Raw genomic sequence first — 16,484 nt, forward strand, 5'->3', positions numbered from 1 at the left:
AAAGTTGTTAGCGAGGAAAATGGAGCAGGGAAGGTGGTGGTGTGGGGGGGACAGGAGCGACCGTCCTCTGGGTGTGTCGGGGCAGCTGGAGAGAGGCTGGGGAAGAAAACGGGTGGGGTGGGTTAGCGCTGCAAGGAAAGAAATGAAGCCACGGGCCAGAGCAGAGGATCCGCAGCAGAGATCGCAGGTGCCAAATGTGGCGTGATTGGACGCAAACCCCCAGGCGGCCAGAGGGGGAGACAGAGTCAACAGGAGGCGGAGTCAGTAGGAATGGCACCGCCTCCCTTGGGGGTGGGACTGTGAGGGGGGATCAAGCACCTTGTCAGGGTGGGGCGGCTGGTCCTGGGGGCCTCACGTCACCCTCCCCATCCGCGCCCAGCCCGTCTCCCATCTGTCTCCCCCAGACGGGGCCCATTTATCCCTCGCCTGCTGCAGACACCATCTTGTGGCGTGGGGGGATGGGGAAAGGGCCGCGGCTGGCAGCCATCCTGGCATCGCCGGGCCTTGGAGGGGCACAATCCAGCGCCAAGCGAATCCTCTGCTCTGGGTTTAGCGCGCAGGATGGGCCGAGTGCCTGTGATGCCAGCAGGCTCCAGTCCAATTGGCTACGCCAAGCCGGGAGCCCTGCGCCCTGCAGCCACACGACAGGCTCTGGCACGTGTGGCAGGGGGAATCTCCCAGCAATAATTCCATGGTGGGACTAGACTGCCAGCTACATCGCCCCCTGCTGGCCCCCGGAGGAATTAACCCCCTCCTGCCTCCTGGTCACTGCACCTGCTGCCTGCCCCTTGCTGTGGGCGTTTGGACCGATGAGAATCACAACAGAAGCCTTTGGCATGAGGGGACCAGGCGACAGGACCCGGGGAGGTCTCTGAACCTCTTGAAGCATGGTCACCCCAGCGCCCCTTCCCACAATGCACCTCTCCCTGGCTTGCTGCAATGCTTCATTACCCACAGCCTTGTGGGTAATAAATAGCCCTTTGCTGGGCACAGGCTCCAGCGAACTCTGCCCTGTGACCTCACGTCTAACGACAGGGGAAAGGACTGAGAGAGGAAGGGACTTGCCCAAGGTCACATGGACTTAGTGGCAGTGCTGGGGTTAGAACCCAGGAGGCCTGGCTCCCAGCCCCTCCCGCTCTAACCACAAAACAGTCTCCCGGAGCGAGGTTAGTGAATGGAGCAGGTGGGCTGGGAATCAGGACCCCTGGGCTCCATACCTGGGTTTGCTGCTTGCCCTGGGGCCAGTCTGTCCATCCATCTCTCCCCATTCACCACCCTTCATCTCTCCCTATACACAGTATCTATCTGTCTAGCTCAAGTGATGGACAACCCACCGCAGCCTCTTCGCCATTAAGCCAACGGTTAATTCCCCATCACAGCTAAAAACAAGCCCTGTGTTTCCAGTCTGAATTTCCCCAGCTTCAGCTTCCAGCCGCTGGCTCTCGCTCTGCCTTTGTCGGGGAGACTGACCAGCCCCCTGCTCGCTGCCCGTGGCTGAGTGAGTCACCTCGGCCCGGCTCTCCCATAAGCCTGGAGCTGAAGCTCCTCCACGCTCTCGCCAAGGCAGGTTTCCAGCCTCCAGTCATCCTGGCATCTCTCCCCACCCCCCTTCCTCTTTCCAGTGAGGTCCCCGCAACTGGACACGACGCCCATTGTCTGCCCCACCAACGCTGCCCCCAGGGGAATCCACTGCTCAGCTCCTCACTCACTGCTCCCACTTCAGGGGTCACACTGGGCCTGCTAAGCCACAGCACGGCCCGGGGGATTCCCCCTGTTCAGAGCCAGCGCTAGATTAAAGGCTCCTGAAGGTCTCAGATCTACCCCTGTACACGCCCCTTTATCCCCATCTCCCTGCCTCTGTACCTACCCCTCTAACCAACCAACCCTACCTACCTCTGTACACGCCCCTTTATCCCCATCTCCCTGCCTCTGTACCTACCCCTCTAACCAACCATCCCTACCTACCCCTGTACACGCCCCTTTATCCCCATCTCCCTGCCTCTGTACCTACCCCTCTAACCAACCATCCCTACCTACCCCTGTACATGCCCCTTTATCCCCATCTCCCTGCTTCTGTACCTACCCCTCTAACCAACCATCCCTACCTACCCCTGTACATGCCCCTTTATCCCCATCTCCCTGCCTCTCTACCTACCCCTCTAACCAACCATCCCTACCTACCCCTGTACATGCCCCTCTAACCAACCATCCCTACCTACCCCTGTACACGCCCCTCTAACCAGCTATCCCTATACACCCCCTACCTACCCCGTACACACCTTTCTAACCACCTATCCCCATACACCCCGTACCTATCCCTGTACACGCCCTTCTATTCATCCATCCAGACAGCCCCTACCTATCGCTGTATATGCCCCTCCATCCAGCCATGCCCATATACCCCGCATATACCCCTCTACACATGCCTTTATTCATCCATCCCTATACACCCCCCACCTATCCCTACACCTATTCATCCATCCCCAGACTTCCCATCTATCCCTATCCCTGTACACTCCCCTCTATTTACCTATCCCGATAGACCTCATCTCTCTATCCAGCCATCCTCATTCCCCTGCTCGCTCCATCCATCCCCACACACATCACCCCTCTACCTACACTCTATGGCCCCATTCACATAGTATCTGAGCACCGCACAATCGTTAACAGATCGATCCTCACACTACACCTGTGAGAGGCAAGTGCTGTTATTTCTTAGTTTCTGTTGTGGGTTTGTACAGCGCCTGGCACAATGGGGCCCTGGGCTGTGATTGGGGCACCAGGGTGCTATCACGACACAAAGCAGAGAGCCTGAGGGATCTGCCCCCGTCACACAGGGAGTCTGGCGGGAGCTGACCCCGGATCTCGAGCCGCTAACCACTGGGCCACGTTTCCACCCTGGTGCCCTTCTCCCCATGTGCTATGAGCAACTCACCACTGGCCCTTCTCTGTGTTCAGCTGCAAACTCCCATTTAACTGGAGGATGGGGGAAAGCTGGGGAGATGACAATCCATCTGCTCCAGACGACTCAGCGGGACGACCCCGATCCAGCTCCCCACGCCCCCCAAAGCGCAGAGCATGGGGTTGAGGTCTGAGCTAACCTGCTCAAGGCCCCTCCCCCCTGCATGGAATCATTACAGCCAGGGGGAGGCAGGTCCAGGCCCCATGCTGGGGGTGTCTCTCCCAGCACCCCCCCCCCCCACACACACACACATCCCTCCTGCATTAGCATGGCCGGTGTGTCCATTGACCCCGATGTGTTACACACACACACACACACACACGCACACGCGGGTCTCCAGCCGGGATCCGAGCCGGGGTTCCTCTGCCAGCACAGAAGGTCGTTATCGAGCCGGGGCGGAGCCTGGTAGGACGAGCTGGAGCGGGACGTGGGACCTTTCCGCCTGAACCTGTGAGCTCCAGCTGCAGGGACCCTCTGGGCTCCTCCTCATGCCCTTGGCAGCCCTAGGCCTTTCCCTGCTCTCAGCCCCGCCTGCCCCCTGCGCTGCCCCAGAGGGGCTCCCATCCAACCTGCCTAGTGCACTGCCCAATTCCTGCCAGCCGGGGGCAGCAGAGAGACAGGGATGCAGGCCTGGGGGAAGAGCGGAGATGTTCCTGCCTTTGCCATCCCCTACCTGCCCCGAGGCCAGTGCTGGGGTTGTCCTCAGTTCCTGACGGCAGCCAGCCAGCGCTGGGTCCTCTGAGCTAGGGTAGGGGGGCGGTTCTGGAGTGTTTGCACCTGCTCTGAAATTTGTCACATGCCCACTCCCGTCTCAACCACCTGGTGCCACCCTCGGCCCATCTTTGCTGCCCAGCTTTCCCAGGCCTGGGGTAAACCCAGATCCGGAGCTAGGGGTAAATCCAGGCCAATGCTCTGAGAGTCGAAGGAGAGCTGCACTGGGCGATGCAATCAGAGAGTGTGTGCGCATGGGTACATATATGTGCTCCCATGTATGCAGGCATGTTTGCATGCGTGTTCCTATGTGTGTGCATGGCCATGCATGGGGGTGGGCGCATCTGTGTTCACCTGTTGGCATGTGCGTGTGTGTTCCCACGTTCATGCATGTTTACATATGTGTGCAAGGTCTCCTGTGTGCTGCGCATGCACGGCTGAGTACGTGTGTGCGGTTGCGTGCGTTGCCCTCTTGTGGCACAGACTACAGACGGATAAAGGATCGACAGCTGGTGCAAAGCAACAGAGTTGCTCTTTGGCGCGGGTGCTGGGGGGGGGGGGGGTTGGGCCATGCTGCTACTCAAGGATGGGGGCTCTAGCCCCAGCTGTGTGATCTGACCCCGTTCCTGTCCCGCTCTGGGTGATCACGAACTCCTCTCTGAGACTCACAGGTTCAGCCGGGCTGGCCCCATGGCCCAGGCTGGGGGTGGTGAGGTGGGATGGATGGAGGGCTCCTGGCGGGAGGAGGACGAGGAGAAACACATTGTTAAAGATGGGGTGAGGGGGGGTTAGCTGGTTTCTATCCCTCCTGGGTGCACAGGGGATGGGAGTGGGCTGTCCACGGTCTGAGGCAGCCGGGCCGAAATGGACAAGGAAGCAATCAACTTAAAACAAACAAAAAAAGCCACATCAGGAAGGTTTTTAACGCCCCAGAACCATGGGATCCTTGCTGGACCTGTGGGAAAAAAGCATGTTTAGCCCCCCAGCAAAAATAAATATAGATGTGCCCCCACCCTCCCCACCCCAGTGCATTTGGAAATACAAAATAAGCCGAGAGAAAGAGAGAAAAACATGGATTGGAAAGAATCAAGCCTGGCTTTTTTTTTTTTTTTTTTTTTTCTGTTGTCTCTTGAGCAATTATCAATTTGTTAATTTACTGGCTTCCTACTGCTGCCTCTGACAGCCCCAATGCTCGTTAGAAAAATCTCGTTTTCTCCCTGCCGTTCCTGGTACTTACGTTAAACTAGAAACCTCCACAAAGGTCAAAGATGGTCAAATTAAAAAATATATATATATATAAAATCAATTGCATCCCCGCCCCTTCTGGCAATAACAGATCGAGTTAAAGACCATGAGTGCAGCTTTTGCTTAATTTAATTTCTTTTAACAGGCAGGAAAAAAATAAGAATCCCAAACCCTGGATTTATCGGAAGAAAAGAAATAAAGGAACAAAAAAAGAATAAAAAGAAATAACATAAAATTCCATATTAAAGTGGTTAGTAAAAACAAACAAAAACCAAACAAACATACCCAACAGATTACTACTGCTAGTGTTAAAAAGCTGGTCTATATATATATATATGTGTGTGTGTGTAGACATAAATATATATATAAACAAATCGGGGTTGGTTTTTTTAGTTGTGCGTCGTCTCGTTAGCAGAGCGTTCCAGGGGTTAACAAGGAGGACAAGCTGGGAGGAATGAGACAAAGTCAAAGAAAATGAAAGTGGGCACTTTAAACCGGGCTTTTACTAAAAGAACCCAAGAGGTTTAGGAGCTCCTGCTTGGGGTGTGGGAAAGAATTCTGAATCGGCACCATGGTAAAGCAGGTGCTTAACTTTAAGCATGTGCTTCTGTTCTAATGTCTGAAGTCTCCTTGTGTACTAATGATCAGTAATAATAAATAATACTACTATTAATTAAATAAATTTCAGTGGGAGTGAAAGTCCCGTTGACTTCATGGGGATTCACGCACAGGGTCATGCGCTGTCCCAAACAGGGATAGCTGCATGCCCATGCTGAACCAATGTAAGCACCCAAATCCATGGACATGCACCCCTCCCTTGGCCAAACGCCTGGCCACGAAGGAGAGGGAGTCAAAAAGCGAATTTGCAGATTGAAATCAAATTGACGGAATTTTTTTTTTAAATCAATCAGTAAACCCATCTGACCTGTCAGCTCCCTCCCCGCTCATATGAACCACGTTTTTTAAAATTCCGTGTTAAGGGAGGGGGGAAAGAAGGAATTAGGAAATAATAATCATAAAAAAGAGACAGAACCGAAATCAAGAGGAGAAAGAGAAAGCCGGTGACTGAGGTAGATACCCGACTGGTTGCCATGGAAACATGAATAGAGGAGCAGAGAAACTCAGTTGAATGATTAAAAAAAGACGGAGAGGAAGCCCCCATGACTAGTTCCCCTGAAGGAGGTAAAAAGTCGAGCAGACATTAATGGTTGCCCCCCCCAGCCCCCCACGAGCAGACGAGCCAAGGAATCATGGATCAGACTTTGGATTCCAGTTTGGTTACAAAAATCCTTTCCAGATTGGAGCTGGTGGCTTGTATTTTGCATCGGGCAGGTGGCGAAAGGGGCCTGTATTTTAGCTAGGGAGGCCAATTGGAATTAACAAGACCAGAGAGAGAAAATTGGGGGGGGGGGGATGGGGAGAGGGAAGGTTCTGGGAGGAAAAAGGTAAGTTAGGAAAAGAGGGATCGGGGTAGGATCAGAGGAGACGGAATTCACATTTAATATGGCCACAGAGAATATAACAAGGTGTTAGGTTTAGGGGGTCAGTGGTAATGTTCTGTTTACCTTTTTGTTCCACTTCTACTTTAAGCATCGGAAGAAAGAAGAAAAAAAATAGATTGAAAAAAAAAAAGTGCAAGGAAAGAAGAAAAAAAAAGAGAGAAGAGATTAAATTGCTTTTCCCCCCCGCCCCAAAGAAACCTTTTCTTTATCGCAACTTTTTCCGCCCCACCCTTCCGACCCCCATTTTTTCAGAGCCCACCCCCGCCCTTTTTAATTGTTAAAATTGTTGCTTGTTTTAGGCAAAGAGAGAGGGAAAAACGTGTGTTGGATTTTTGTTGGAGGATTTTATAAATCAGGTTTGATTTGTTTTTAGGATTCAATGGTTTTTTTGCTCCAGCAGCGACGCCCTTGGAAAGAGAAACATCAAGAACCCCCCCCCTCCGCCCAATGCAAATAATAAAATAATAAGAAATGTTGCAACAACCCAAAATTATAAGAATTAAAAAAAAAAAACCAAATGCAAAACTCTGAGCACCCCAGGAACAGAAAGGACAGTAGGAAATAGATAGGGATGGACAGATGGATGGTTGTGTATGGGGATAGATAGATAGATAGATGTGTATGGGGATAGGCAGTTAGATAGAGCGGGTATATGGGGATAGACAGGTAGATAGATAGAGGGGGTGTATGGGAATAGACAGATTGATCGATCAGTCGAAGGAACCAGGATTCTGGGATCTCAGCTGAACTAAGAGGCCCAGGTGGCCCGTAGACATCCGCCCCCACCCTCAACTGCTGATCTTCTGTTGCTTAGCTTCAAGCTGACACCAATCCTCTCTTGTCAATATCAGCCCACTCATCACCCTAGATCTAAATGGGTGTATTCCCTGGTCTGGGTCATGCAGGAGGTCTGAGCAGATGATCAGATCTAATCTATCTATCTATCCCCATACACCCATCATCTATCTATCTATCTATCTATCTATCTATCTATCTATCTATCTATCTATCTATCTATCTATCTATCTATCCCCATACACCCATCATCTATCTATCTATCTATCTATCTATCTATCTATCTATCTATCTATCTATCTATCTATCTATCTATCTATCTATCTATCTATCCATCCCATAAGAACAGCCATGCTGGGTCAGCCCAATGGTCCAGCTAGCCCAGTGTCCTGTCTTCTGAGAGAGGCTGGTTCCAGATGCTTCAAAGGAAACTAACAGAACAGGGCAATTATCAAGTGACTCATCCCTGTCATCCAGTCCCAACTTCTGGCCATCAAAAGCTTACTTTAGAGACACCCAGAGCATGGGGCTGCGTCCCTGACTAGCTTGGCTAATAGCTATTGATGGACCTATCCTCCAGGAACACCTCCAACCGATTTGGCCGTCCCAACAGCCGCAGCAGCACGTTCCACAGACTGACTGTGCGGTGCTTGCAGAAGTACTTAAGGTTGTTTTAAACCTGCTGCCTGTTCATTTCATCGGGTGAGCCCTGGCTTTTGTGCTAGGTGAAGGGGTCAATAACACTTCCCGAGTCACTGTCTCCACACCAGCCATGATTTTACAGCCCTCTATCACGTGCCCCCGTAGTCGTCTCTTTTGTAAGCTGAACGCTCCCCGTGCTTTTACTTTCTTCTCGGACGGAAGCTGTTCCATCCCCCTGATCAATTTTGTTGCCTTTCTCTGTACTTTTTCCAGTCCTAATATATCTTTTTTTGCGATGGGGCGACCGGAACTGCAGGGAATATTCAAGATGTGGGGGCACCGTGGATTATACACCTCTCTCTCTCTCCGTACACCCCCACTGCCTATCTATCTATCCCCACCCACCCCGCCCCCATTCAGCTGTCTATAAAGGTGTATTTCTAACATGCTACCCAGCACAGCTCCTACGCATAGACCCATCACACCCCTAAGTCCCTGTCCCAAAGCTCCCCCCTGTCTCTCACTCCCAGATGCGCTGGGGATCCAGGCTCCCTTTCTCATCACCTTTGAAAGCTCCTACCCCACTGAGGCAAACCCTCTGTGCTCTGTAAACTAGGATTGTTTCTGTCATGATTGATGGGCCTGCCCCGCTATCCCCTGCCCCCTCCCAGGCCCCACTGCACCTCGACCACACTCCATCTGCTCCTTGCTCTCTGATGCCTCCACCCTGTGACGATAATCCCTGGTCAGCGTCCTAACCCCCCGCCCGTATACCAGTGGGGAAACTGAGGCACAGAGCAGGGAAGCAACTCCTTCCAGCTCACCCAGAAGAGCCAGAAATAGAGCCCAGCTCTTCTGCGCCTCAGTGCAGTGCTCTCGCCACTAGACCACGCTGCCCTCTTGATCCTGTTAGCAGTGGACCAGTGCCCTCCTAGCTCAGAGCCCTCCAATGTCTGCTTGGTCCACTGAAGAGCTTGGGGAAACAGCACACAGCTCCACCGAGATCCAGGGGGCACTGTGAGCGACACCGGTCATGGGGCAATGCCGAGAGCTCTGGCTCCGATTAAATACAAATGACTTTGTTTTTTACCTACACTTTGAACGGAAACTTCCTCCTCTGCGGGGGGGGGGGGGGGCTGGCTTCAATCTGATCCCAGGGCTGCTCTGGGGGGCAGGGAATGGGACAGGGGGCCTTTCCTCTCTAGGGGGCGCCGGCTCTGATCCGACCCCAGGGCAGGGGACTGGCTGGCTCAGGGGCGCAGGGAATGGGACAGGGGGCCTTTCCCCTCTAGGGGACACTGGCTCTGATCCGACCCGACCCGATCCCAGGGCAGGGGACTGGCTGGCTCAGGGGGGCAGGGAATGGGACAGGGGGCCTTTCCCCTCTAGGGGACACTGGCTCTGATATGACCCCAGGGCAGGGGACTGGCTGGCTCAGGGGGCAGGGAATGGGACAGGGGGCCTTTCCCCTCTAGGGGACACTGGCTCTGATCCGACCCTAGGGCAGGGGACTGGCTGGCTCAGGGGGGCAGGGAATGGGACAGGGGGCCTTTCCCCTCTAGGGGGCGCCAGATTTGACCCGACCCCATGGCAGGGGACTGGCTGGCTCAGGGGGGCAGGGAATGGGACACGGGGCCTTTCCCCTCTAGGGGGCGCTGGCTCTGATCCGACCCGATCCCAGGGCAGGGGACTGGCTGGCTCAGGGGGGCAGGGAATGGGACACGGGGCCTTTCCCCTCTAGGGGGCGCTGGCTCTGATCCGACCCCAGGGCAGGGGACTGGCTGGCTCAGGGGGGCAGGGAATGGGACAGGGGGCCTTTCCCCTGTAGAGGGCACCACTTTTGATCCTTCTTTGTCTGATGACAGCTATCAGCGCAGTTCAGGCAGAGAGGAGGGAATTCTCCAGGTTGGTGTTTGGCCAGGATGGACACCGGGGTTCACACCCCAACCTGCCTACAGCTCCTTAGCTACACGTGTATTCAGGCCTGGGTGTGAGATGTGACCCGAAGGATGGGGGCGGGGTCTGAGGAGTTGGGCCTGGGCTGGGCTTATGGTCCTGTCTCCTTGGGAACTGTACCCCAACAAAGGTTACTGATGCCTGACAGACGGACAGAGGGCTGTATGGGCTGGGTAGACAGAGGGGGTGAAAGGGATAGACAGATGGATACAGCTGTGTGTGAGGATAGACAGAGCACTGTGTATGGGGCTGAGTAGATAAAGAGAAGGGGTGTTTGAGGGTAGATAGGGAGTTTATGGGGCTGGCTGGATAGAGGGGTGAGTATGGGATGGATGGATGGACAGAGGGGTGTGTATGGGGCTGGCTGGATGGATGGAGGGGTGTGTATGGGGCTGGGTGGACAGAAAGAGGGGTGTGTATGGGGCTGGATGGACAGACAGAGGGGTGTGTATGGGGCTGGCTGGCTGGCTGGATCGAGGGGCTGGATGGACAGACAGAGGGGTGTGTATGGGGCTGGCTGGCTGGATAGAGTGGTGTGCATGGGGCTGGCTGGACAGACAGAGGGGTGTGCATGGGGCTGGATGGACAGACAGAGGGGTGTGCATGGGGCTGGATGGACAGACAGAGGGGTATGTATGGGGCTGGATGGACAGACAGAGGGGTGTGTATGGGGCTGGCTGGATCGAGGGGCTGGATGGACAGACAGAGGGGTGTGCATGGGGCTGGATGGACAGACAGAGGGGTATGTATGGGGCTGGATGGACAGACAGAGGGGTGTGTATGGGGCTGGCTGGCTGGCTGGATTGAGGGGCTGGATGGACAGACAGAGGGGTGTGTATGGGGCTGGATGGACAGACAGAGGGGTATGTATGGGGCTGGCTGGCTGGCTGGCTGGATCGAGGGGCTGGATGGACAGACAGAGGGGTGTGTATGGGGCTGGCTGGCTGGCTGGATTGAGGGGCTGGATGGACAGACAGAGGGGTGTGCATGGGGCTGGATGGACAGACAGAGGGGTAAATCTATGGGGATGGACAGACTGACAATCTAGCAGTGCTAAAGTCTGACTCTCACCCCCTCGTTGCCCCTCACCGGTTGGCTCTGGGGTCGGCCGTTCTCCCCAGTGCAGAGGACTGCGGCCATTGGCGGCGAGTTCTGTGGGGCGGCGCTGACAGCCGGCCAGGGCACGGGGCTAAGGCGGTGCAGAGCGGAGTGAGGTGGCCCCCTGCCTTGCTCCATGGGAGCCCCGAGGGCTGGTCTGGGCCCGGCGCAGCACTAATGCCAATGGTGAACTTGTGGAAAGGGGACTGGGGGGGGGGGGGAGATATTAAACACAGGGGGAAGCGAGTTAAAAATAGCGCTTGGGAAGGGGAAAAACCAGCTCCAGCCGGAAATTAACATCCGCCGAGCCGCTCAGCAGGGGCTTTAGCGAGACAGGCCGTAGTGGCAAAGAGCAAACCAGCCGGGTAGAAATCTCCAGCCACACGCGTTTGTGCCAGGGCGGGAGGCAAATCGGTGCCCCACCCCGGGGATGCTGTGGGGTCGGGGGAGGGGGGGGAACTGCCTTGCTGCCAATGGAGCCGCACAAGACCTGGGACTTAACCCTAACCCGGCTCCCGTGATGACGGGTGGATAAAAAATATGAAAAACTTGGGGTGAGACTGTCGGCTGGTCCACACAGGTGCTGGCTGAGGGCGACAGGTTCCCCGGTGCCACTCTGCTAATGGCCGAGTCTGTTACGGCCAGGCCAGAGAGCTCACTAGCTCAAGGGGTGTAGCTCTGAAGAGCCCCGGGGCAGCCCCTGTCACGTGGGGGAGGGAGAGCTCAGTGGTGTGAGCATTAGCCCACCTAAACCCAGGGTTGTGAGTTCAATCCCTGAGGGGGCCATTTGGGGATTGGTCCTGCTTTGAAGTCCCTTCCAACCCCGATATTCTATGATTCTATGTTGGCCAGCCCGACAGCTCAGAGCAGCCCAACCCCAGCAGAGAATCTGCCCCTTGACAGGTTGCCCTCGTGGCTACAGAGAAATGAGACGGGGAGGCTCCTGACGGCAGCAAGGCAGAGCCAGGATTCTTTCTGGTTTTAAAATCGAATGATTCCTAAGCTGATCTCACCTTTTGGGGTCTAGGATTTTTGACCGTTCGGGGCTGGTGATGCTGTAAAGCGGGCGGTGTGTGTGTGTATGGAGGGGGGACAGAGCAAAGAAATCAGAATGGGCCTGTGCCCCTTTTCTTGGCTGCTTCAGGAAGCTCTTTGGGGCAGGGGGGCCATCTCCTTCTCTGTCTGTGCAGCATCCGGCACAAAGGGGGGAGGGGGGTTGGATCTTGGCTGAGACCTCCCGGCATTGCTATAATAATAAACTAGGGAATAACTGCTCACCCAACTGAGTAAAGGCAGCCCGGGCCTGGCCTGAAATATACACAGCTGCTGTCAATGACTAACAAATCCCTTGTGGAAAAAACAGAGGCGCCCCCTCGAGATCCCGGGGGAAGGAAGGGAAAGAAACAATGTGACAGGAAATAAAAGAGAGAGGCGGGAGGGGCTGAGAAAAAGGGTTGTGGTTTTTTTTTCTATTTGCACAATTATAACAATTATATTTTTATAATCCTGCCCCCTCCAAAATAAATTAAATAGATAAGAAAAAAACCAACAAAAAGACCCAACCAAAATTAGAGGCATTCAATTAACACAAGGAAAATTGGCACCTGAAGAAGGAAAATAGGCCATTTAGTTAGAACGGAGGCAGCTGCAAAGGAAGAAAGCGGGGAGTTCGACACACACCCTCCCCCATCTCCCCGCTTTCTGCACCCCTGCCCTGCCCCGACCCCCACAGATCAACAGCACCGGGGCACCCTCGGGAGAGCAGGAAGGGACAGACAGACCGCAGGGGGCAACACGGAGCGCAGAGAGAGAAGAGGAGCTGCATGGTACTGGGCGGTCTGGCTGCTGATTATCCCGGCCTGGTGCAAAGCACTGTGGGTTAGAAGGTGCCAGACGCGCTCCAGGATGGAAGCCCGCTTTTGTCGTGGTGAGTTGAATGAGGCCTGGCTGGGTTGGCGTGACTCCCATCATGCTTTGCTTCATGTTAGCACGACTCCCATCATGCTCCAACTTGTGGTTAAGCAGTGGGAGTTGGGGGCACGTGCTGGGCATGCGGCTGTGCGAAATCACAGCTGCTTCCCACAGTGCCGTGGTGGTGCCCAGCTTTGGGCCTGGCCTCCTGGGATCTAGCCCTGGCTCCCTCCCCTTTCAGAGCTGAGAACAGAACCCAGGAGTCCTGACTCCTAGATCACTGGCCTGTGCTGTCTCCTTCTGCACTCCCCCGTGCCCAGCATGGGGCCGATGCCCACCCCCACGGTGTTACGCCCAGGGCCGGGCAGAAGCCCAAACCCTGCACACGCAGCCGAGCTGGCTGAAAGCTTTTCCCCAAATCTCTCCCCTGCCATTTCAAAAATGCAGAGAGGTCAAAGTGAGCCCATGTCACGGGCCCGGCTCGGTTATGATGAAAACCTGGGCGGGACGGTTACTCGGGCGAGCTCCCAGAAGGGCCAAGAGCCCTGTGGCTGAGGCGTCACTTGGCAGATGACGACACGAGTTCAAGGCCCTGCTCAGCCTGATTCACAGCAGCAGCTTGACCCTGAGCCCTGGGCTAGTCAGGGTCGAGGAGCGGCTCCGCTGACTCTTCCTCCAGCAGAGGGCGCTCACGGGGGGGGGGGGGGTGATGCCGGATCAAGGCCTGGCTGTGAATCTTACATCCCAACCATGAGCCTGCCCTGTTGGGCTACCCTGGGGTCCCCCCCCAGGACCCGCCTGTCCCATATCGGAGGTTGCCAGCCCCACGTCTGACCCGGGAGGGCTGCACCCTCGCAATGCGGAACAGCAGGCGCCGGGGACCCTCTGACAGCTGGGTCTCAGCTCCTTGTGCTGGGGACGCCAGGATGGGCTGGTCCCCGGCCTGGGCTGGCTGGACCCTCCTGAGCAGGGATGGAGCAGACGAGTGACGCCAATGGAGTGGCATCGCTTTACGCCAGCTCTGGATCTGGCCCCTTCTGCCCCAGATCCCTCCGTCGGCCCCACCGCCTTGGCCATCCTCCTTTCCCCATGGGAAACCCTGGGGCCAACGCGCCCACTTCTCAGTGATTCCCAACGGGCTTCTGTCTCAGCGCTAGGCCCAGAAGGTGCCTCTGACCCTAGCCAGGGGGCTCTGTAGCTGAGAAAGCCGCTCCCTGGCCTGTCCTGCCAGACCCACGGTGAGCTAGCTCTGGATTTACACACCCGAGTCAATGAAATCAGAGGCGCAGATACCCAGCTGGTGTAAACGGGCATAGAGCCATTAAAGTCAATGGAGCTACATCAGTTTACCCCACTTGGGAATCTGCTTTTCAGAGAGTGCTGTCAGATTTACACCTTGGTGTCCGTGAGAGCAGGATTTTGCTTCATCTGAGTTACTCCGGTTTGAATCTGGTTTGGATGGAGTTAAATCTTGCTTTACACCCTGGTGTAACTGGGATCAGAGTCCGGTTTCCGGGCAGTGACTCCAGATTAACACCTTGGTGTAAGTGAGAGCTGGATTTTGTTTCATGCGAGTTACTCTGGATGTACGCTCCGGTTTTGGTGGCGCTAACTCCTGCTTTCCACGCTGGCCACGGTGGGAGCAGAATTGGACTTCCAGGGAGCCACTGTGGGTTTACACCCCAGCGTAACCGAGAGCCAGATCTGGATTTGGCACCGTCATGCCAGCGTCGCTGAGCTCCACCCCCGCTCTCTCTCTCGTCGCTAGTCCCACACCCTGAACCTCGCCTGTCCCTTGCTGACGTTGGCTGTTGGGTGAGTGGCAGCGCGGGGGAGAGCAGATGGTGGGCACCGAGCCAGCGCCAGGAGAACAGCCGCGCCTTGAAATGTGAGGAGAGGGGTGGCCAATCCGCTGCAGCGATGCCACCCGGCAAGCATTTGGGCAGCGCGTATGTCGCCTTGAAATGTGTTGCATGAGCGGGTGGGAGTGGTGGGGGGGGGAGACATGTCAATTTCCATTTCTCCCAAGGAAGGAGCGGCAGATGGGAATGGAAATCGGGGAGTGGCAGAGGGGCCCAGCTGGTATAAACAAGCGAGGGATAAACCCTACACCGAATCACAACGCCTTGGATCTGGCCCAGCTGACACGGGCAGCCACATGGTGAGGAGGCAGGGAGAGGAATGCTCTGCCTCTCGGATACCGAGTGTGAGTTTGGGCATGTGCAACATGCACGGGTGTGCATCTGGGTGCATGCGTGTGTGCTGTGTACAGATGTGTGCAATGTACAGGCGTGTGCATCTGTGCACATGTGAGTGTGCAGGATACAGACATGTGCAATGTGCAGGCATTTGCATATGCGTGCATGCGTGTATGCAGGATACAGACATGTGCAATGTACAGGGGTGTGCATATGTGTGTGTGCAGGATACAATCGTGTGCAATGTACAGGCATGTGCATCAGTGTGCATGCATGTGTGCTGTGTACAGACATGTGCATTATGCAGGTGTGTGCATATGTGTGCATGCTACAGACATGTGCAATGTACAGGCAGGGGCATCTGTGTGTATGTGTGTGTGCCGTGTATAGACATGTGCAGTGTACACACATGTGCATCTGTGTGCATGTGTGTGTGCAGGATACATACGTGTGCAATGTGCATGCATGTGCATATGTGTGCATGTGTGTGTGCAGGATACAGATGTGTGCAATGTACAGGCATGTGCATCTGTGTGCATGCGTGTGTGCAGTGTACACACATGTGCAATGTATACACCTGCATCTGTGTGCAACTGTACGTGTGTGTGCGTGAAAACTCATTCAGCTGGGACCTCAGGGCCAGGCCCTTAGCTGGGAGAAATCAGCGGAGCCTGGCAGGCTCCGATTTCCAGCCCTCCATCTCTGCAGCTCTCTCCTCTCCATGCTCCGTCGCTCCCCCCTGCCATACGTCCCCCACCCTTCCTGCCTAGCCCTCTCTCCAGCCCCATCCCGCTCACAGCCTAGCCCGTCTGAGATCCCAGCCCAGTCTCAGCGGGGTGCCCCCGTGCTGTTGTGGGGGCAGAGTCAATTATATCCTGAGATGAGGGAGGTTGTCTGGGCGCGTCCCCCGCAGAGCTGAAAGGAAAAGGAACAGGAATCGGAGTTAAATCGGTTAAGAGGATGCGCTGGACTCTGACGCCCTCTCGGCTCCGGCTCTGTCTGCGAGGAGAAACCAAAGGGGGTGTTACCAGGGCTCCCCTCCCCCCCAGCCCAGCCCCCCGGAAAAAGACAGTGCGTCAAACAACAGGAAGCAACGCCCCCCACCCCTGAAATGACATGCCCTGGCTCGCGCTACACAAAGCGGCAGAGAGAGGACAGGGGGTGTTTGCTGCAGACCCAGAGGGAGAGAGGCGCCCCAAAACCGGCTCCCTTAGACAGCAGCGCTGGCTTCAACCCCCCCACCCCACCCCGCTGTTCCTTCTCTTTTGACCCCCAGTGGGCATGGATGAGCTGTAGCAAAGATCCCACCATGCACCCCAGAGCTGGGGTCACTCTCCCGGGATCCCTTCGGGGTACCTAGGGTTTGGGGCACCCAGTGGGGGCAGGATTTGGGGGGCCGAGCGCCTCCTGTTGCTTCCTATGCTGGGACCTGGCTAGGGTTGCCCTACCCTCCAGGATTGTCCT

At 55.6% G+C, this 16,484-nt stretch overlaps 1 protein-coding gene across 2 annotated transcripts in view; it reads right to left on the bottom strand.

Annotated features, from left to right (window-relative positions):
* The window catches only part of ADGRL1 (adhesion G protein-coupled receptor L1), a 51,663-nt gene that overhangs the window by 19,044 nt on the left and 16,135 nt on the right, over positions 1–16,484 (bottom strand). Inside the window, exon 4 of one of the 2 annotated variants that reach the window (XM_065419655.1) lies at positions 6,484–6,498. The exons of the other annotated variant lie outside the window; for it this stretch is intronic. Within the exon in view, the coding sequence (XP_065275727.1) occupies positions 6,484–6,498 (15 nt within the window). The remainder of the gene's footprint in view (positions 1–6,483; positions 6,499–16,484) is intronic. 2 annotated transcript variants of the gene reach the window in all.

The sequence above is a fragment of the Emys orbicularis genome, chromosome 19 (assembly GCF_028017835.1).
Source record: "Emys orbicularis isolate rEmyOrb1 chromosome 19, rEmyOrb1.hap1, whole genome shotgun sequence".
NCBI classification, from domain to species: Eukaryota; Metazoa; Chordata; order Testudines; family Emydidae; genus Emys; species Emys orbicularis.